General features: G+C 45.4%; 1 protein-coding gene and 1 long non-coding RNA gene across 16 annotated transcripts in view; one reads left to right on the top strand and one right to left on the bottom strand.

Moving 5' to 3' along the window:
• Positions 1 to 1742: 1742 nt before the first annotated feature.
• Positions 1743 to 4905, bottom strand: LOC309864935. Its single transcript, XR_014311852.1, has 2 exons — positions 4820 to 4905; positions 1743 to 2916 (listed from the first exon to the last, which is right to left on the bottom strand). It is a non-coding gene; the product is annotated as an uncharacterized lncRNA (long non-coding RNA).
• Positions 3389 to 21135, top strand: part of SERPINB9 (serpin family B member 9) — a 48512-nt gene continuing 30765 nt past the window's right edge. For 3 of the 15 annotated variants that reach the window (XR_014311842.1, XR_014311843.1, XR_014311846.1), the window contains exons 1-8: positions 3389 to 4523; positions 7575 to 7752; positions 7977 to 8114; positions 8475 to 8592; positions 10214 to 10356; positions 11889 to 12044; positions 13470 to 13876; positions 19198 to 19362. Coding sequence is in view for 9 of the 15 variants with exons in the window: in XM_082730892.1 (XP_082587018.1) it covers positions 4507 to 4523; positions 7575 to 7752; positions 7977 to 8114; positions 8475 to 8592; positions 10214 to 10356; positions 11889 to 12044; positions 13470 to 13874 (1155 nt within the window). In the remaining 6 variants the exon portion in view is untranslated. Of the gene's footprint in view, positions 4524 to 4960; positions 5317 to 5388; positions 5522 to 7574; positions 7753 to 7976; positions 8115 to 8474; positions 8593 to 10213; positions 10357 to 11888; positions 12045 to 13469; positions 17480 to 19197; positions 19363 to 20193; positions 20263 to 20453; positions 20520 to 21135 lie in introns of those variants that run through there. The other 12 variants (XR_014311845.1, XM_082730892.1, XR_014311844.1 and 9 more) reach the window with 12 other exon arrangements.

The raw sequence follows: 21135 nt of genomic DNA, 5'->3' as shown, positions 1-21135 counted from the left end.
CTGGTCATTCTAGAAAACATCTGATTAATTGATGTTCATTTTTATAAATAAATATAATTAAAAAAAAAAGGGGAGACTGCCCTGCTTCTCCCTCTCTCTCTGTCTGCCTCTCTGCGTGCTTGTCTCTCTCTGTCAAATAAATAAATAATATTAAAAAAAAATCTCAGGGTCTCAGAATGAGCCCCATGTCATGCTCTGTGCTCAGTGAAGGTCCTGCCAGAGGATTCCCTCTTGCCCTCTCCCCTCCCCCTGCTCTCTCTCAAATAAATAAATAAATAAATCTTTAAAACAAAACAAAACAAAACAAAACAAAACACTTCTCAATTCTTAATCTATGCTGGGTGGATTTCATGTCCTCTCTGTATCTTTTACTGGGAGGAAGGGAGAAAAAGCCCAAAATGATTTTTGTAGCGAAAGTTCTGTTTTCTCATCCTTGGTCAAACCCAGCTGCTGTCCTTGGTGATAGGATATGGATTGGAGATAAATTGCCTCTGAGTCCTGGAGCCCAGTGACAGCCAGCATGAGTGTGTCGTGCTATCATGCTATCATGCTCTACATTCACTCAGACACTTTGCAATGTGGGTGACAAGGATGCCTGTTGTGTTAAGATTCAAGGCTCTACAATTCTGAGCTCAGAAAACAGTGTTACTGGGTGTTAGGGCTAACTTGAGATACTTTCCTACACTCCCTTTTAAATGGGATGATGGATGGGAGCTATAGGTTGAATTCAACCTCCATGCCTATCACTCAATGATAGAAAATTTTAAAGTATATTTGAATATATTTTTAAGCCTTAGAGTTACATTTATTTGACAAAATTGGGCAACTCTTCAGGATGAAAGGATCACTCCCTTTGGCCAACAGTATCTTTTCTAGCCAGAACCTTCTCCCCAGAGGACTGAATATTATTTAATGATCCTCTTAACTTGGAGGAATATTTTTGAATTAGGAGATCCATGGGGGTATTTCTTTATGCAGATTCCCAAAAGAGGAACAAAACCACAACTCCTTCCAAAACTAATACAGAAAGTTCAGGTCTCTCTGTATTTGCTGATCTATTCTTGCTCACCTTGTAGTATTTGATCTGTGGGAACATAAGCACTCTGTACTCAACACCAAGATGTACCAAGGAAGATTTAAATGTACCAGCATAAAGATCCATACAGAAGTAAAAACTCTCTTGTCTGTCTCCAAGGGGTTCTTCAAGCTGGATATATTATTTAGGGGGTAAGCTGTGTTCATGTTTCAGTAATCTAATTTTGACTTCTTGTTTTTATGAGGAGACGGAGATAGTATATATGATATTTAAGCAAGCTAAATTTAAAACAGGGTATGTAGAGAGGTGCAAACCCAGGACTTGGGACTGCCCTGTGCACAGCCAGGACCTGATGTCATTCTGCTTCCTGATGACAATACTCATCTGGCATGGTAAGCCCACGGCAATGAGTCTGAGTGTTTGTGGGTTCCAGCCTTTCTTTAAAAAAGAAAGAAATGCATACACATGTTCACCAAAAGACGTGCAGTGGTCTTCATCCAGCACTACTTGTGATAATCCAAAGTCGGAAACTCCTGGAATGCTGTCTAGTGGATGGATTGAAAGAAATGAGCTCAGGCTGGAACCCACGAACACTCAGAATGACAGTAGAGCATCTCCCTTGTGTACGCATTTCTACTGCGTATTCAAAAGTGGAACTGCTGGTATGGACGGGTTGATGAAGCTAAGAAGAGACTATGCCAAAATGTAAGGGCATTATTTTTTATTCTGAAGGGAAGGGTTTGTTGAAGGCCCAGTAATTATTGAACAAGAGTCTTGAAAGACAGGGTAGGGATTGATCCAGACAGTGTTTCTCAAACATTAATATGGATACAAATTGTTATATGCTGAGTTGTTTTCCCCAAAATTCATATATTGAAGTCCTTACCCCTGTGCTCAGAACGGGACTGTACTTAGAGACAGGGTCTTTAAAGAAGTGATAAAAGTAAAAAGGAGATCATTAGGGTGGGCCTTCACCTGACATGACTGAGGTCCTTTTAAGAGGAGGACACTTGGACACAGATAGATACAGAGGAAGAGCCATGTGAAGACACAGAAAGGAGATAGGCATCCACAAGCCAAGGAGAGAGGCCTCAGAAGAAACCACATCTGTTGACACCTTGATCTTGGATTTCCAGCTTCCAGAGTCGCGAGTAAATAGATTTCTGTTGTTTAAGCCACTGGATCTAGGCTCCGTTGTTATGGCTGCCTTAGTAATCTTGCTTAGACACTGTCTCTGTTCAGTAGGTCTGGGTGTCGCCTTCCTGTTCTTATTTCTAACAAGACGGCACATAGTACAGATGCTACTAGTCGGTGGACCACACTTTGAGTAGCAAGAATCTTAAGTACAGGTGAGGAACTTACATCTTTTTCTCTGCCAGGAAGAAAGGGAATCCAGGAGGGCGAAGTAAACTCGTAGGCAGGAGATACAGGATCAATGTGCTAGCAGACTGGCTAGGCACACCCAGAGGCAGTGTGCATGTGTTGGGGTGAGGGAAGGAGGAAGCCCTGAATAATAGTGTTTGCTGGTTCCTGTGGAGTAAACACTCTCACCACGGCTGACTTCTATTACCAAGACTTTGACAACTGACTTGCTAAGTTCTTGGAAGTTTAAGAATGGCCTCTTGCCACAGGTAGGAGCCGCTTCCAGCTCCCCCCTGCCCGGGATGCTGAGGGGGCCTGCCTGATTTCCCGCCTTCTCTCCTGGGACCAGAATGTGCTTCCTTTGTGGGGCCATGGATGAGACCTGTCATGGCTACTTGGAGAAAATGAGGAGAGACTGGGACTAGAGCTGGTGTTCCCTGAGTTGTCACTGAAGAGAAGCCCTCACAGGGGAGGAGCAGATGCAAATGGAGGTCACCTCTCTGTTCTTCCTTCCTTCCCTGTGGACACACAGAATGAGTGACAGCTCTTGGAAGACCAGATGCTAACTCCAGGGCAGGTATGTGAGGGCAAACAGGAATTTTGCTGTTGGGAGTCCCTAGGTGGTTCGGTTTATGAAGTGTCTAACTCTTTTGGTTCAGGTCATGATCTCAGGGTCAAGAGATCGAGCCCCATGTCCAGTGGGGGAGTCTGCTTGAGATTCTCTCCTCCTTGCCACCCCTGCTCATGCTCTTTTGCTTCCCTCCCCCCACAAATAAATAAATCTTTAAAAAGAATAAGAAGTGGGGCAAGGAGAAGAAGAAGAAGAAAACCTCTGCTGGTCTCAGTTGTTTTCTAGCTGTTTTACTATTGTGTCCCTTGGATAGAGAAAACATGGCAATTTCGGAAGAGTCTTGGTGTGTTTATAAGAAGAAAAGTGTCTGTGCATTGTCTTGAACAGGGGCTGTGGAGCTGGGAGACAGGAGGGGGATAATAAGTGTGTACATGGGCCCATGATGTTGTCATGTGGATTTTATGATTTAACTCTGCTTTTCCACATGGAAAAAGCACTGACATCTGAGAAGTTCAGATGCCTACTTGTCTGTCAAATAAATAAATTAAATCTTTAAAAAGAGAAAAAAGAAAATGAGCAAAGTATTTGAATTGACTTTTCTCTGACAAAGAGCCAGTAAACACATGACAAAAAAGCAATGCTCAACATCATTAGACATCAGGGAAATATATAACTACAAGCCATAATGAGATAGCACTTCACACCCACTCTGACGGCTAAAATTAAAAAAGAAACTGAAACCCACATACAATGATGATGGTAAAATTGTGCCACTGCTTTGAAAAATATTTTGACATTTCCTCCAACGGTTAAATATAGACTTATTATATGATTTAACAATTCCACTCCAGGTACAGACTCAAGAGAAACGAAAATATATGTCTACACAAAACTTGTATGTGAATGTTCAAACAAGCATTCATAACAGACAAGAGGGCAACAACCCAAATGTCTACCAACTGATGAATGAACAATCAAAATGGATATATACGTGGATGCACTCAATATTATTACATTATCAGTCACAAGAAGAAATGAAAGACAGGTAGTTGTTACCTTGAACCACCAAAGATCAACGTTGAGAACACCATGCTAAGTGAAAGAGGGGAGTCACAAAAGACTGTGTCATATATGAATCTACCCTACCTGAAATGCCCACAATAGGCAAAACTAGGCAGAATGGATAAATGGTTGCCACGGGCTGGAGGAGGAGGGAATAGATAATAATCGCTAATGGGCACGGAGTTTCTTTTTTAGGTGATACAATGTTCTGAAGTTAGGTGGTGGGGATAGTTGTACAACTACCCAGTATTAGTATACAACTAACTAACTGTATACTTTTTCTTTTAAAACAAGCGTATTTTAAGGGGTTTTTGTTTTTGTTTTTCAGAGAGAGAGCAGACCTAGACAGAGAACATTAGCGTGGGTGAGGAGCAGAAGAGCCTGACTGGGGGCTGGATCCCAAAACCCTGAGATCATGACCTGAGCGCAAGGAAGGCAGACACTTAACCGACGGAGCCACCCAGATGTCCCTGAAATGTATACTTTTAAAGGGTGAATATTATGTTGCATTAAGTGTATTTCAATAAAGCTGCTAAAATTTTTTCTTTTAAAGGGAGGCAGGGTCAGGTGAGTACAGGGGTTAGCCCGTTAAGAGTATGTGCCTCGGTAATTACGGTTAGTTGCCTGGCTTGCCTCCCCCTAATTTAGACTCACAGCCCTTCCCACTCTAACACGGGAGACTGAGAGTAGAAAAGCCAGGACTTCTGCGTTCTTCGCGTCCTGCCCTTGCCCCCATGCCCGGTTTTTGCCTCCACTGATCGCCAGCGCAGCGGCCATAGCCGGATCACCTGCAGTTTGAACGCCTTTGCTTTCTGAATCGGTTTCGGAGGCCTCTGGCGGACCGCGGGCGCCTCCAACCCTTTTGGTTGCAGGGTCCCCCTCGCGCGGCTGGGCCGGGGAGCGCCTGGGGGTTTGCCGAGCGCCGCCCCCGCAGAGGCGGAAGCCGAGAGGTGGTCTCGGGCCCTGGGGGCGGGCAGAGGCCTGCGGGGACCAGTCACCGGAGCGGGGACCTGCGGCGCGGCTGTAGAGGTCGGCTTGGGATCCGGCCGGGAGGGCGGCGGCGGGAGGAGCGGCGCGGTGCTGAAGGCGGCAAGTGGGGCGTTCTGGGGCCGGGCGGGGACGGCGGACCGGGAGCACCCCCGCGCTCCGGCCGGGAGACTGGACGCCAGGCCCGGAGCGAAACCGAGCCGGCCCGGCCCTCTCCCTGCTGACGCAGACGGAGACCGGCGCTCGGTGGCGCAGCTGCTCGGTGGGTCCGGTGGCGCAGTTGCACGGTGGCGCAGCTGCTCCGTGGGTCCGGTGGCGCAGTTGCACGGTGGCGCAGCTGCTCCGTGGGTCCGGTGGCGCAGTTGCTCGGTGGCGCAGCTGCTCGGTGGGTCCGGTGGCGCAGTTGCTCGGTGGCGCAGCTGCTCGGTGGCGCCGGCGCGGCTGCGCCGCTCTCCCCGCCGGTGCCTCCCGATCCCCGCTAGCCCCAGCCGCTGGCCCTCCGCGTAGGTCTTCTGTCCGCTCCGCTCTTCCCACGCCTCTTCCCCGTCGCCCCGCCGCCCTGCAGCCGCATTCCCACCCGCCCTTCTTCCCCACCCCTTCTCTCTCCTCGGGATCCGCGCAATGACATCTCCCTACCTCTCCTCTTTCCTGCTAAAAGAAAGTGTGCAGTGTGCAGCGGCAAATCCAAGCACTTCTCAGCCACCCTAATCCTTTCAGGCATTCCACACAAATTCGTAGAGAACTTCCCATTTCCCGAGCTCTCTTGCTGGCCCTCGCCCCGCAAAGCTTCCAGTCCAGGGGGACCACAGAGGGCCAAGCAGCAATTCGCGGGGGGAGGAAGGGGGTCGGCGGTCGGGCGAAGGGATTCCTGTCTAGGGCGGGCCTTCAGAAGTCTCTGGACGCCAGTCTGTTCCAGTGCAGAGAAGGTCTGAGTGCCATTCATCCAACTGAGTTGGATAAACAGTGTTTTCAAAGGCCCAGGGATGACTTGGAGGGAATGAAAGGCGGTCAGGGTGGGTAGAGGCGGAGGCTGGAGCCAGAGGCGGGCAGGTGGAGCGTAAGCCCTGTAAACGAAGTGAGCTTAGCTTATTCTAAGGGCCCTGAGGTTTAAGAGGAGGGCTGAAAGGTTCTGCTTTTCTGTCGGAATGGAGTATGTGGGGCGGGGGAAGAGGAGGAGGGTGGCTCTGTTCTGAGGCGGCATTGGGGAAAGGGAGCAGGTGGTCTACACTCGGTGCAGGCTCAAGAGAAATAGAGGGGTGCAAGAGCCATGTAGACAGCAGAAGGCAAGCCTTGGTGATGGGTGTGAGGGGATGAGGGCGGGAGAGGAGAAGTCTGGGAGATCTCCCAGGGTGTGAGACCAGATGTTGTGTGGGTGAGGGTCTCATTTCCACCCTCAGTTAATTCCCTGGAAAAGCGTGGCCTGGGGGGTGGGAGCGGTGTTTGGTCACAGACCTGCCTAGTCACATTTATGCTTCTGACCTCTGTAGCTACTCAGATTACTGGCCCATTCTCAGTGGTTTTGCTCTTTCTTGGGCCCTTCTCTGTTCCTCCTGACCTCTCCATTCTGGCGTTCCCCGGGTCTGGGCTTCGCCCTCTCGTGCACAGTTCACTCTAGTGGCTTTTTCTGAGACTAAGGAGTAAAACTCCCAAATCCGTGTTTCTGAGTTAGCTCAAGAATTGTGGAACAAAAACATGCAGTGTCTTCATGTTTAGTTCCGAGGTCCGAGGGTCCTGTGATGCCTAGCCGCTGGCTAGCAATGGTGGGGCACTCTGAGTTGGGTTATGAGATATCCAGAGTTAACTGGCTATGGGGGTGCTGGTGTGGGTGGCCCAACAGGAGAGCACATTGGCTGTCCCCTGGCCCCACCGCGCCAGGGGGACCCTCACAGCCAATTTCATACCCAGCTGTAGCCTCTCTCTCTTCACTTACCAGCATCTCAAACATTTCTCAAGAATCAGCTAATGAGAAACTGTGATCTGTTGTGTAACTGAAACTCTCAGGAGTTCTCTCCATAAATGTATGGAAGAAGAGAGTATTATGGAGAAGACTGGGTTTCCCTGGTCTCTGGAGGCTGAGTGCTGTATGTCTGTGCCCGGGAACCATTGCTCTTCTTTTCCCCCAAGGCTCTCAAGCCGGTTTGATTTTCTGGCAGTGCGACAGTTAGCCAATTATCTTAAAATTTGGACTTACTTTTTGGAGAGAGCAACAGGAAATGTGTTTTCTTCAACTTAGAATATTTATGAGCTTTTGGGGCGCCTGGGTGGCTCAGTGGGTTAAAGTCTCTGCCTTCAGCTCAGGTAAAGATCCGGGGGTCCTGGGATCGAGCCCCACATCAGGCTCTCTGCTCAGCAGGGAGCCTGCTTCCTCCTCTCTCTCTCTGCCTGCCTCTCTTGTGATTTCTGTCTGTCAAATAAATAAATAAAATCTTTAAAAAAAGATATTTACGAGCTTTATTATGTAAAAAAAAGTACAATTCCAAAATTGCCACATGTGAGGTCAGTAATGTGTGGAGGGTGTGTGTTGAGGCAGCCTTTCTCTTTATGCTCTGGCTTCAGACCCCACATAATGGATGCTCTTTCTGAAGCAAATGGCACCTTTGCCATCCAGCTTTTCAAGATCCTATGTCAAGAAAACCCTTCACACAACGTGTTTTATTCTCCTGTGAGCATCTCCTCTGCCCTCGCCATGGTCTTCCTGGGGGCAAAAGGAAACACTGCTGCCCAGATGGCCCAGGTAAGCCTGCTTCTCACCCCGCAGTTGGGACTGCCTTTTCGGTTGTTAGGGTCCATCACCCAGCTTCGTACCTCAGGTTCCAGAATGGCCATAAAGCCGGATGGGAGGGGAGCCGAGTGTGTACACACACCTGTGCTTATTTCTGTCCAGTGGGGCTGCCTGGGGACCAAGACACAAAGGAGAAGGCTGGGAGTCTCCTTCACTGAGATTATTTTTCTCAACAGGCGCTCTCATTAAGCACAGAGAAAGACATTCACCAGAATTTCCAGTCACTTCTTGCTGAAGTGAACAAATGTGGCACCCAGTACTTGCTCAGAATAGCCAACAGGCTCTTTGGAGAAAAGACTTGCGAATTCTTCTCGGTAAGTTGAGTCAGCAGAAGGTTTAAAGTTGTAGTCAAACTATGGAGTCAGAAAGCAAGATCTGGGAGAGCTGAAAATGATGGTAAACATTTTTTAAAAGAAATCATAATTCCATAACTGTGCCTTGAGTTATTTAAAATTGAATTACTTCTCAAATTCATTTAGCCATTTCTTGTTATTCATGGCTTGGTACTTACCTATTTATAAACTCTGATATTTTAGTATTTAGTAGACTAAGATATGACCATTTTTAAGAGATGTATACTCATTTTAATAAAATGTATGTAAGATTCGAATTTTCTTGGAAGTTAAAACTTTTGCTTAGGAAGATAGCCACACTGAATGCTTTTCTCTCCAAAGACCTTTAAGGAATCCTGTCTTCGGTTCTACCATGCCGAGCTGGAGCAGCTTCCCTTTGCCAATGCTGCAGAACAGTCCAGGGAACACATCAATGCTTGGGTCTCCAAAAAGACTGAAGGTCAGAATCACATGTTATTACCTCCCCCTTCGTTCTTCTCCCCCCCCCCCCCGCCTTCCCCGCCTTCCCTTGGTTCCCCTTCCCTCCCTCTTCTCCTTGCTTTCCCTGATGCTCTGATCGCACTAGTGTTTCAGATGGTCAGAGTCTGCTCACGGGCTGGGCCTCTTGGCATATTTCGACCTTGATGGACTCACAGTGGTTCCGATCAGATGCTCAGGGTTTTCAACCACAGAGACTTAGTTTTGTCCATTCTCCTGGGACCAGAAAGGCTGATACAAATGTCCAAAGAAACTCATAAGCCAGGTTTCCGGTTTAATAACTTACCCTGAAATATACTTTCACTTAGCCTGTAATGTTCCCATGTGAACTCATCACCCCCATGGGAAAGAGGCTATTGGTTAAATCTTCTCTGAGACATACACTTAGGCTTCGAAATTCTCTGTGGACCTCCCTTACCACCACCTTTACCCTGACCCTTAAGCTTACTTATTCTTAATTCTGTTGCAGCTTTCATGTCTTCTACGTACACTCCCTTACTTAGGTTTGATGAGCCTAGATTTGGTAGGCCAATGGCTCTCTCAGGACTTATCAGTTCTACAGACTGAAATCATCCTTTGTTTGGCGTTGAGCCTTATTCATTTCTGTTTTACAGAGTGACACATTCTGATCTTGGTCTGCACGTTCAGTGACGTTTGAACCATTGGGCACCCTCTGCACCAACTCCACTTAGTACCACTAGGAACACTCCTATTTCTGTCAATACATCAGACAACAAAGAACAACAGGTTGCCTTTCCTTACAGAGTTAGCAGTTATTACTACTATTTCTTCTTGGAATATTCGCCACTTATGGCATCTGGAGGCAGCAAATGAGCAGGGATGCTCTTAGTTCATTGAAAAGGCATCTAGGGAAGAAGGGAGTATCTTTCACTTAAGCACCTTATCTTTTCCAGGAGTGTCTGGTGTTTTGTTTCGAGGATCAAATAGTGAAATCTCTTCCACATGCTTCCAGAAGCTCCTCAAGGCACCCATGCTGCCTGTTTTCAGCTCTTTCCCCTTTGGCTGCCTCTGACATGTGGGCGTAGTTGTGGGCTGTTAACACTGGTTGTACCTTTGATGCATTAAACCGAACACTCCATTTTAGCACTTGAAAGAACCCCAGTCCCTCCTAGCCCATTCCTGCTTGCCTTGTTGTCCTACCTCATGTCGTATTTTACTTTGAGTGATTTAGAAACGTTTCACCATCATCGACCTTGTGGGTGTTCCCACAGCACTGGTGACCTGACCATGAAAACCACTTGTATGTGTTGTTTATTTCTGTACATATCAGTCAAAACTCAGCAAAGTTGGAAATGAAAAGACTGTTGTGTTCTTGATTAAAAACCAAAGATCTGCCAATAAGCCTTATCACAATTTTTTCTGTGAAAACCACTTGTATGTGTTTTTCTATGAAAACCACTTGTATGTGTTGTTTATTTCTGTACATATCAGTCAAAACTCAGCAAACTTGGAAATGAAAAGACTGTTGTGTTCTTGATTAATAACCAAAGATCTGCCAATAAGCCTTATCACAATTTTTTCTGTGAAAACCAACTGAATATATTCTCTGCTTTTCCTGGAAGGTAAAATTCGAGAGGTGCTGCCAGGTAACTCAGTCAGTGCAGACACCAGGCTGGTTCTTGTCAGCGCCATCTACTTCAAAGGAAGGTGGGATGAACAGTTCAACAAAAGCTACACAAGGGAAATGCCTTTTAAAATAAACCAGGTGAGAGAAGCTTTCAAAAATTGTGCTAGTTTCATGAAGAAATTGATTGGAAAAAGTTAACTTTGTAAAGACATAAATGATTGGTTAGAAATAATTTTGAAAGCACATTTTTGAATGAAATTTTAAGCTCAGGAGGAGAGCACTGAGAAATAAATTATTTGCTGCCTCTGATTTTTTGCATTTTACTACTGCTCCTAATGCCTCTAATTTTGGCAGCATTCATTACTGCCACCTAGTTTTGGAAACTTCAGATTTCCTCTAAGCCCAAGTTGCTTAACAGAAAAGCAAAAAAACAAGTGTTAAGGAAGTGTGATATGTGTATGTGTTAGGGGAGTGGAGAGAAGGAGTGAATTTTCTTCAATCAGATAGCTGAAAATTTTAAATAAATATAGACTTGAATTATTTTAAATTAATCATTGTTAATCATTTATAATCATTTATTTTTAATATGTTAAAACTAACTGAAAAATATGTTAGTCTTAAGATATAACTTCAGTTCATGCAGGCATTAAAATAGCTTGCCAAATCTCCAAGCCCCTAAAAAAAAATTGCATTTTAATGCAATTAGGAAACTTGTCCTGTACAGGTAAAACCTTTTTTGGAGGGGGCTATAAGGTGTACTTTCCATAATCAGCCCTCTAGTTACAAAAGTGGGAGGGGAAGAAATTTTTTAGCAATGATTTTAGAAACTGTTTTAATTTTTATAATAGTTGATCCACATCAACTTTTAAACCTTTTATGAGTATAGTACGGCAGTTAAATTCTGCACGCATATACCTCCTATGTATTTTTAAAAAATCATTTCCTTGGATTAGAGTATCAAAGCTGGGGCAACTGGATTTAAATACAGGAGGAGACATAGAAATCTTTCTACTTGCTGGCAGACTGCTTCCTGATGGGCTCTCTCCATAAACCACCAGTCATACTGCTGTGAAACTCTTCAATCTCTTCCTCTTTACCATAAACACATTTTTTCCAGTTTAAGAGAAATGATTTTCTATTTCATTGTATTTGATTCTATTGTTTCCTTAGATACATTTGCCAGGCATATTTTATAAAAAATGTATTTATTTATTTGATAGAGAGAGAGACAGCTTGAGAAGGAATATGAGCAGGGGGAGCAGGAGAGGAAGAAGCAGGCTCCCCGATGAGCAGGGAGCCCAGTGTGGGCCTCGATCCCATGACCCTGGGATCATGACCTGAGCCAAAGGCAGATGCTTAACAACTGAGCCACCCAGGTGCCCCTTTGCTGGGTGTATTTTACAGGAAGAAAATCTGATTTCCTCCTGTGGAGAATGCAGGGTGTCACGTTTATTTTGTTGAATAAAACATCTTTTTGCTGAGGCTAGAGCCGTATCTGTTTACCAGACAGAGATGCTCAGAATGATGATGGGAAAGAGTCAGACTTAGCACACGGACATGTCCATCATGGGTGCTGAAAACACTCCTGGAGTCGATTATAGCTCTTTTGGAAAATTCTGTTGCCTCTTCCAAGAACCTTAATTCCGTGCTTCTCTGTTCCTTCCCAACAGAAGGAACAAAGGCCAGTGCTGATGATGTTTCAGGAGGCTATGTTTAAGCTCGCCTATATTAAAGAGGTGCAGACCCAGATCCTGGAGCTTCCCTACGTGGGTAAGGAGCTGAGCATGATCGTTCTGCTCCCGGACGAGAACGTGGATCTAAGCTCGGTGAGAATCCGGGGCTGTGCCCTTTGTGCCCTTCCTGCTAGAACCCACTCTCCACTTGCAACGTTTATGTTTACCTCTGAAGGCAGTGATGGGGGCCACCAGGCCGCAGAGCATGGTATCTGGGCACTCGAGCTCTGGAACCAAACTGTCGTGCAGGACCCCCTGCTCCCCTTATTATCTATGTGATCTCGCCAAACTCCTTACCTCTGTTTTCACACCTCAAAAACGGGAATGGTGGTAACATCTGCCTGGGAGTTATGAGGATAAAGTGGGGGTGGTCCGAGTAGCAAGCTTAGCACATTGTCTGGTACCTAATAAGCCCTTAATGAATGTGATCCATTATTATTATCATAGTCATTGTTGTTAGCATTATTTTATTTATTTTTAAAAGATTTTATTTGAGAGAGAGAGAATACAAGCACACAAGAGCAGTTGGGTGGGGCAGAGGCGGAGGGAGAGGGAGAAGTAGACTCCCCACTGAGCAGGGAGCACGATGTGGGGCTCGAGCCCCGGACCCTGGGCTCCTGACTTGAGCCAAAGGCAGACGCTTAACTGACTGAGCCACCCAGGTGCCCCTGTGTTATATATATATATTTTAAGATTTTATTTATTTATTTGACAGATCACAGGTAGGCAGAGAGGCAGGCAGAGAGAGAGAGAGGAAGAAGCAGGCTCCCTGCTGAGCAGAGAGCCTGATGCGGGGCTCGATCCCAGGACCCCAGGATCATGACCTGAGCCGAAGGCAGAGGCTTCAACCCACTGAGCCACCCAGGCTCCCCGCCCTGTTTTATATTTTAAATACCTGAAACTCAGGAGAGCAGAGCCAGAAACAGTCCCAAACGGCACTCCCAAATCACTCTGCTTCCTTTCAGCGTGGATCCTCAGTGTGAGTCAGCCATGGCCCAGCAGGTTCTAGGGCCAGGCGCTGAGGGGCACACACAGCGCGCCCATAGTCCTCAGGGTCCTCTGGGAGCAGAGCTGCATGGGCTTCTCTCTGTCCTTCCCACTTGAGTGCTCTTCAGAATGTACACAGGATTGTGCCTCTTGCAAAAAGCTCTGGCAAGAGCACTTTGTTTTCCAGTCGTTTTTCTTACCAGCAATGCCTCATCTTCAAAAATAAGCACAGTTAAAAGAAAAGAAAAAAAGACAGTGAAAGTCAGCAGGGCATTGAGCGTTGTCAGGATGGATGTCTCACAGAGAGTGTTGGGTGAGAAGAGGCGCAGCCCTGTCTCTGTGCCTCTGCACGGCCTCACGTGCTGGGCAGGGGAGCCGTGGCTGGAATAGCACAAGTCCGAGGTCTCACAAATATCCTGGCGCAGAAAGGTGCCCGTGGTCCTGTGTGATCGTCACCACCCATGCCGGAGAGGACGTGTGTGTCCATATGTACAGAGGAATGAGTTTGAATGTCTTATTCTGATCTTTCAGGTGGAAAAAAGTCTCACTTTGGAGAAATTCAGAGCGTGGACCCAGCCAGATCGGATGCAGAGCACAGAGGTGGAAGTTTCCCTTCCGAGATTTCAGCTGGAAGAGGATTATGACATGGCATCCATGCTCCGGGGACTGGGAATGGTTGATGCCTTTCAGGAGGGCGCGGCTGACTTCTCGGCCATGTCAGGAGAGAAAGATCTGTGTCTGTCCCAGTTCCTGCACAAGAGTTTTGTGGAGGTGAATGAGGAAGGCTCGGAGGCCGCAGCCGCGTCAGCCATCGTGGCTGTGGAATGTTGTATGGACCCTGGCCCCACGTTCTGCGCCGACCACCCCTTCCTTTTCTTCATTAGGCACAACGCAGCCAACACTATTCTGTTCTGTGGCAGGTTTTCCTCTCCGTAAAGGTGAGCATTTCCCTCTTTCTGTGTCCTCCTGTCCTGCGCCACAGCCCCAGGAAGATGGGCCCGTGAAGCCCAGTGCAAAGGGGAGGGCAGATTCCTCCTGCATCTCTGTCCCATGCTTGTCCACACCCAGCCGTCCCCATCCTGACCACTCGTCGGCCCCAAGATCATGGGACAAGAGACCTTAATGATTCCCTGTAGTATTTAAAGTACACTCCGAGTCCCATAGGATCGAATGTCAGGTTTCCCTAGATGGCCCCAGACTTACTCCCCGCTCATTCCACGTGTAATTCATTCTAGTGACACTGTTCTGCCTTGTACCTCAAATCCTGTCGGCAGACTTGCCTTAGCCTGTTCAGTGGTAATAAATGCTGCTAACTAGAGCTACTGTTTTATAGTCTGCCTGGTGCCTGGGCTTTTTAGAAAGCCGCTTTAATGCACATTTTTATTTTATCTTGGGTTGACATTCCACGCATCACCGAGCAGGTGGCAAAAAGGACCTCAGGCATTGGAGACAAAGGGGCGGAGTCATGGTGTCTTTGACACCTGGTCTTTCCTACCAGAGTAGCAGAGTAGCTTCTGTGACAGCTAGCTTGGACAAGGTAATGTCCTTACACTTATCCTGTGATCCCTTTGAAGGGATTCCCTTGAAGGGATCCCCTTGCCGCCTCCAGCCCTAACAAAAATCCTGCCCAACTCTTAAAGTTCATTTCTGATGGCGTCTTCTCCAGGGATATTTTCCTTTTCTGCATAAGCAATGTGCATCTTTTGAACTCTGAGTGCATACTGAGGGAGGGCAGTTCTCTTACGGCGGTTGCTTTATTTATTAATCATCTGTGTTCTCCAGCTAGACCTTAAATTCCTCAGGGGTGGGATGTATTTCACATGTGTATGTGCCATGTACAATGCAGCGATAAGTAATTTGATCAGAGATGAGCTCTGTAATTTTTAAAGAAGTGTTTAGATATTAGTGACATTATTGGGGCCTTTTTTTTTTTTTTAAAGATTTTATTTATTCATTTGAAGAGAGAGAGCAGAGTGAGAGCATGAGCAGTGGGGAAGGCAGAGGAAGGGGGAGAAGCAGACTCCCCACTGCGCAAAGAGCCCAAAGTGGGGCTTGATCCCAGGACCCTGAGATCACGACCAAAGCCAAGGGTAGACACTTAACTGTCTGAACCACCCAGGTGGCCCTGTTGGGGTCTTCTTAAAGAATTTGTTATTGAGATGAAATTCACATAGTGTAAAATTAACCACTTTAAAGTGAACAAAGCAGTGGCCTTTAGTATATTAAAAGTGTGCTACCACCACCTTTGTCTAGTTCCAAAAACTGTTCATCACCCCAAAGAAAAACCCTGTGCAGTTACTCCCCTTTCTCTCCCATCCAACTCCTGGGAACTGCCAATCTGCTTCCTACCTCTATAGATTTAACGACTCTGGATACTTCACAAAAGTGAGTTATATACTGTATGACCTTTTGTTTCTGGCGTTTCCTCGGCAGGACACGTTTGTTCGTGTTGTGGCATGTACTTCACCTCTTTCCATGACTGAATAATATTTCACTGTAGAGCTGTAGCCGAAATGTTGTTGATGGACATTTGATTTGTTTCCATCTTTTGGCTATTGATGAGTAATCTTTCTACAAACACGCATGTGCATGTATTTGTTTGGGTAGCTGTTGTATGAGGGTTCCGATTTCTTCACATCCTTGCCAGCACTTGTTATTTTCCACTCCTCTTTTTAAAAATATTATGGCCGCTCTAGTGGGTGGGAAGCGAAATCCCATGTGATTTATTTACATTTTCCTAATGACTAGTAGGGCTGAACATCTTTTCCTGTGTTTCCTGCCCATTTGAATATCTCCTTTGGAAATAAGTCTATTCAAGTCCTTTGTCCATTTTTTCATTGGGTTGTCTTGTATATTTTTTCCCATTGTGTAAGTTATATTTTCCTTTTCTTGGTAGTGCCTTCTGATCCACAAAGGTTTTTAATTTCAGTGAACAAAGCAGTGGCCTTTAGTATATTAAAGCTTATCTATTTTAATAGTTTATCTATTTTTTTATCCATTTTTTTAATCCAGTTTATCTGTATTTTCTTTTGTTACTCAGACTTACGGTTTCATATGTAAGAGTCATTTGCCAAATCCAAAGTCAGGAAATTTTACAACTATTTTCTCCTAAGATGTTTATGATTTTAGCTCTTATATTTAGAATGTTAATCTGTTCTGATATATATGATGTGACATAGGGGTCCAACTTAATTCTTTTAACTGCTTTTGAATTGAAAAAGGATGTTGACAGTAGATAAAAAAGATAATATCTAAACAAGTGATAAGGTGAAAAATTATATAATTGGGGTATGTATATATATATACACACACACCCCAAATCCATTCCATGAAGGACACCATGATCAGACTAAAAGAAGATATTATAAAAAATCAGTAAGGAATTAACACTAGGGTATACAAAGAAATCCTGCAAATCAAAGAGAATAAGACAGTCAATTAATAATCAGAAAAATACGAATGAAATACCATGAGCTACTGCTCTACATCCGTCAGATCGGTGTCAGAAAGTTGAATACTGTGCAGCGTCATCCAGGAAGTAGGGAAATTTAGGAGCACTTGTGGGAACAGGAACAGGAACTCTATTGGTGTCTTCTCTGGGCTCCAGCAGGCTTATTTCTGGGTGTGTGGCCCAGTGATGTCATGGCACAGGCCCACAGAGGCCCGGTCAAAAGGGTGTTCACTGCAAGGGTGTTCATTTATGTTGACAATGAGTTGGAAGCTATCTGAGTGTCCCTCTCAGTGGGAATAGATAATGAATACGTGGGCATACTTTGTGATATTATGTAGGAGTTAGAAACTAAAGTACACAGTAGGTGGACATTAAGTCTTATGGACATTAAGTAGATGATGTTGAGTAAAAAAAAAAATATATAGGGGCACCTGGGTGGCTCAGTGGGTTAAGCCTCTGCCTTCAGCTCAGGTCATGATCCCAGGGTCCTGGGATCGAGCCCCACATCGGGCTCTCTGCTCAGCAGGGAGCCTGCTTCCTCCTGCCTCTCTGCCTGCCTCTCTGCCTACTTGTAATCTCTGTCTGTCAAATAAATAAAATCTTAAAAAAAAAATATATATATATATATACACACACACACATATACACAATATATATATATATATATATATATATACACACATAGTTTAACAACTTACAAGTTTTACTTATGTAGATTAAACATGTTTACAGTATATATTATATAAGAATATATGCCTGTTGTATTTCTTTTACTGCTGAGAAACTTTTCATAAATTTTGTTATGATATTTTATTAGTGAACAGGGGTTTTTTATTCCTTTGGTCAAATCTAGGTTTTTCCTTGGTGATTTTGACACTGCTTTCAATTCTTAAAAATACTTTCCCATTGAAGCCAGTTCGTCTCCTATATTTTCTTCTAAACTGTTATGTTTTTGATAGATTTAACTGTGTAATCCATCTGACATTTGTTTTTGTGTTGTTGACATTCGAGAGAAAATATTATTGTATTTATTTACAAATGGCCAATTTCTCACTTGTAATAATAATTAAATAGTCTGTTTTTCCCAGTGTTCATGTGATTTTTCTCAACTTCATTCTTCAAGGTGAACATCAGAATACTTTTGCAATACTCAAAATAATGTTTTTAACTTTGGTATTTTTTGGAGGGATTAGTGTGGCATTAAACATAAATCCAGGGATAAATTAATCTATTTACAGAGTTTAGTCTTGTTTGGGAAGATGTGAGGAGTCTCCATTTATTCAAATACTTTTTTATATATCTTTGTTTCTCTCTATATACATATATAGAGAGAGGCTGAGTTTTGTTTTTCTTATGGTTATTTTTAATTTTTATTGTCATTGTAATAATTTTATTTTTAAAGATTTTATTTGACAGAGATCACAAGTAGGCAGAGAGGCAGGCTGGGGGGCGGGGCGTGGGTGGGGGGAGCAGGCTCCCTGCCAAGCAGCCTGATGTGGGGCTCCATCCCAGGACCCTGGGATCATGACCTGAGCAGAAGGCAGAGGCTTAACCCACTGAGCCACCTGGGCGCCCCTCGTAATAATTTTAAGTGAGGACATTTTTCCCTTATCTGGTTATGGGTGACATATAAGTTAACAATTAAAGTTTAATACATACTAAAGAGAAACACTATTTCTCCCTCCTGCTACTAAGTACCTCTGACACCAGTTGTGTAGGTTTTCCACACCAAGCAATTTCTCCACTTCTCAGGGACACCAATTGGGTGCCTTACAATTTTACTCTTTGAATTTTATTTTTTCTGCAACAGGAGAAGAATTTAATTCATTTATATTATGCAATAATTTGCAGAACATTTCTTTAAATTGTGGAAGGTCTATATGCAGTTCCTGAAAAGATCATGAAAATGAATTAAGCGAAAAATACAGCTTACAGTCCAATGTGCCTAGCATGATGCACACATTTATATGAATAGACCCTGTATGTCTACATGTAAATTAATGTTTGTGAGTCTCTGGGAAAAGGTTTAAAAGGCTAAGCCTTCACTGCTAACAGAGGTTATCTCTGGGAAAGTTTTGGAAGGGGAATGGGAGGAAAACTTAGAGTTTTTACTCTCTCTGTCTCAATGTTAGTTAATGCTTCTGCTAGGAAAATCTAATCCTGTGATCTGCACATAATTCAAAGGAAGAACTCTAGGATATAACCCCATGTGTGATTCTGAGTGACATGGTTTTGAAACTGGAATAAAATCCACATGAACAGTTTTAAAATATTTTATTCTTGGCTTTTAGAAGAAATTTTAATAAGAATGTCAGTCAAGTACCTTCCTCTTTTCATGAATAAGGTTCATTTCTGGCTTTTTAAAAACTGACTTCATATACTTTGCCCCTATATTTCCGAGGGTTATGTGGATGAGGACGGGCAGTTTCACACCGCCTTTAAGATAAAGATTAAACTCCCTCTTAGAGCCAACCAGTATGGAACTGGGTTGTGCTCCCGCCAAATGTGCATGTCAATGCCCACACCAACCCACCAGTACCACAGAATGTGATTATGTTGAAACATCGAGCCTTTAAGGAAGTCATTAAACTTAAATGTGGTCAGAAGGGTGTGGTCCTAATCTGACATGATAAGTGTCCTTACAAAAAGCAGAGGGCAGCTGGGTGGCTCAGTCAGTTAAACATCTGCCTTCAGCTCTGGTCATGATCTCAGCGTACTGGGATCCAGTCCCACATCAGGCTCCCTGCTCAGCCGGGAGTTTGCTTCTCCCTCTGCCTGCTGCTCCCCCGCTTGTGCTCTCTCTGACAGATGGTCTTTTAAAAAGAAGAAGAAGAGATACAAGGACAAACAAGCAGAGAAAAGGCCAGCCGTCTGCAAGCCAAGAGGAGGCCTCAGGAGAAACCAGCCCTACTGACCTCTTGATTTCTGACTGACTTCCAGCCTCCAGAACTGTGAGAAAGGAATGTCTGCTGTGTAAGTGCCCACCCAGTCTGCCGTATTTTATTATGGTAGTCCCAGTGGGCTAATACAAGACGCTTCCTAATTTTACCCACTCTCCTGTCCATCCTTTGTCTTTCTCCAAGGATAATCCTCAACTCTAGCCTGACTAAATTATTTTTACTTTCCTGACGATTCCATGCTCTGTCTTTCCTCTTAGGTTTCATGCTCGCCCATGCTACCTCTAAAGCCTTCCTCCCCACCGGTCCCCTCTCTTCACCTCCCTCAGCCCTAACTACCCATCAGCAGTTAACACTCACTAACTCTTGTGGGTGAAATACTCTGCCTGTGTGTTTAATTCTCTGAAGCTGAGGCATTTGGTGCACTGAATATAAAGGAACTATTCACCAACCAGCTCCTGGAGGGCAGGCGTGTCCCACAGCTGGACTCCCAGCACTCAGCACCTAGCTACACAATTTACACGAGGCCTAGAGCAAAGGCCTCTTGTTTGAGTTTCAGGACAGGACAACAGAGTATGGATCAGGGACAGGGCCTTTGGGAGTGCAGGGTCTTTTGCCAATATACAGGTCGAATGCTGCTGAAGCTGGTGCTTACCGGACAGCACCAGGCACACCAGGCCGGTAACCTAGAAACGTTGTTCTGCCAGTGATGTGTCCTTGTTTTCTTTAAACATTAAGGAGGGTCTCTCGCCGGAAGTTTCAGGCGAATAGAGCTGGAAGGCGAGGGTAGCTAGGATCTCAAACTCCATCTCTCCAAGGAAGGATGGTTTATTGATGCCCCAGACCCCGCGCCACCACCCTGGGACCCCCAGCCTGGGTGGACAGGATGAACTGGTATTACGTATAGTAAATGCCTGGAGTGAGGAGCTGGGATCGGATGCGGTAGAGGGGAGAGCTGCTCCGCGGTGTGGACCAGGTATCCGGGTGTCCAGCCAAGCCCCGGTTCCGCCCTCGCCCCGCCCCGCCCCCCGCCCTAGCCCCGCCCCTCCCAGGCCCCAGCCCCGCCCCTCCCGGCCCCTCCGAGTTTGATGGGTTCTGTCCCTGCCCTCCAGGCCCGAGCCTCTCCTTCCCTGACTCCCCACTGCCCTCCTCCCCTCCTCCCCTCAGTCACCCGGCGGAGGCCCCGTCGCTGGAACCGGAAGAGGAGGGGCAAGAGCGGCAGGATGCTTTAGAGTTGGGGGAGGGGACTCTGTGGGATTGATAGCGCTCTCAGTGGTCCGCTGACTCTTGCGGGTGTCCTTGGAGAGCCCTGGGGTGCTGGGAGAGTCATTCTGGCTTCAGGAGAAGACAGGAAAGGACCACCAGGATCCAGGCATCTCGTGGATTAGAAAACAAGGCTGTTTTGTATAGTAACTAAACAGTTGCACCAGCAGGGACAAGACTCAGTGTCCATTTTCTTAAGGCCAAGGCTTCTGATTCCAATTCATAGAGAACTGCAGAGTAGATGCTGAGAAGGGTCAGGAGGGCAGGCTCTGAGAGCCAGGATGTTATGTCCTTCTATGAGCACTGATTTTAGATATTGACTGTATAGGACGTGGAATTACTCATTAACTTGGGGAGAAGCCCAATGAGGCTAATCTTTAACAAGCATGCCGCAGTATGGTCTCATTGGTTGTGTTTGGTCAGCATTTATTCTGATTGTCCACTGCCCAGGATATTCTCACTGTAAAGACTTATTTTAGCCAGAACACTCCCATCCAGGTTAAACAGTTTAACCCTTAAACTGTCCCTGCCCCCCCTCCCTGAGGGAACTTACTCAAAACAAGTCCCAGAAACCAGCCCCAGGTAA

This window comes from Mustela nivalis (genome assembly GCF_964662115.1).
Source record: "Mustela nivalis genome assembly, chromosome: 5".
Taxonomy (NCBI): Eukaryota; Metazoa; Chordata; class Mammalia; order Carnivora; family Mustelidae; genus Mustela; species Mustela nivalis.
The sequence above is the reverse complement of the archived record's forward strand: the minus strand, read 5'-3'. Positions and strand labels throughout refer to the sequence as shown.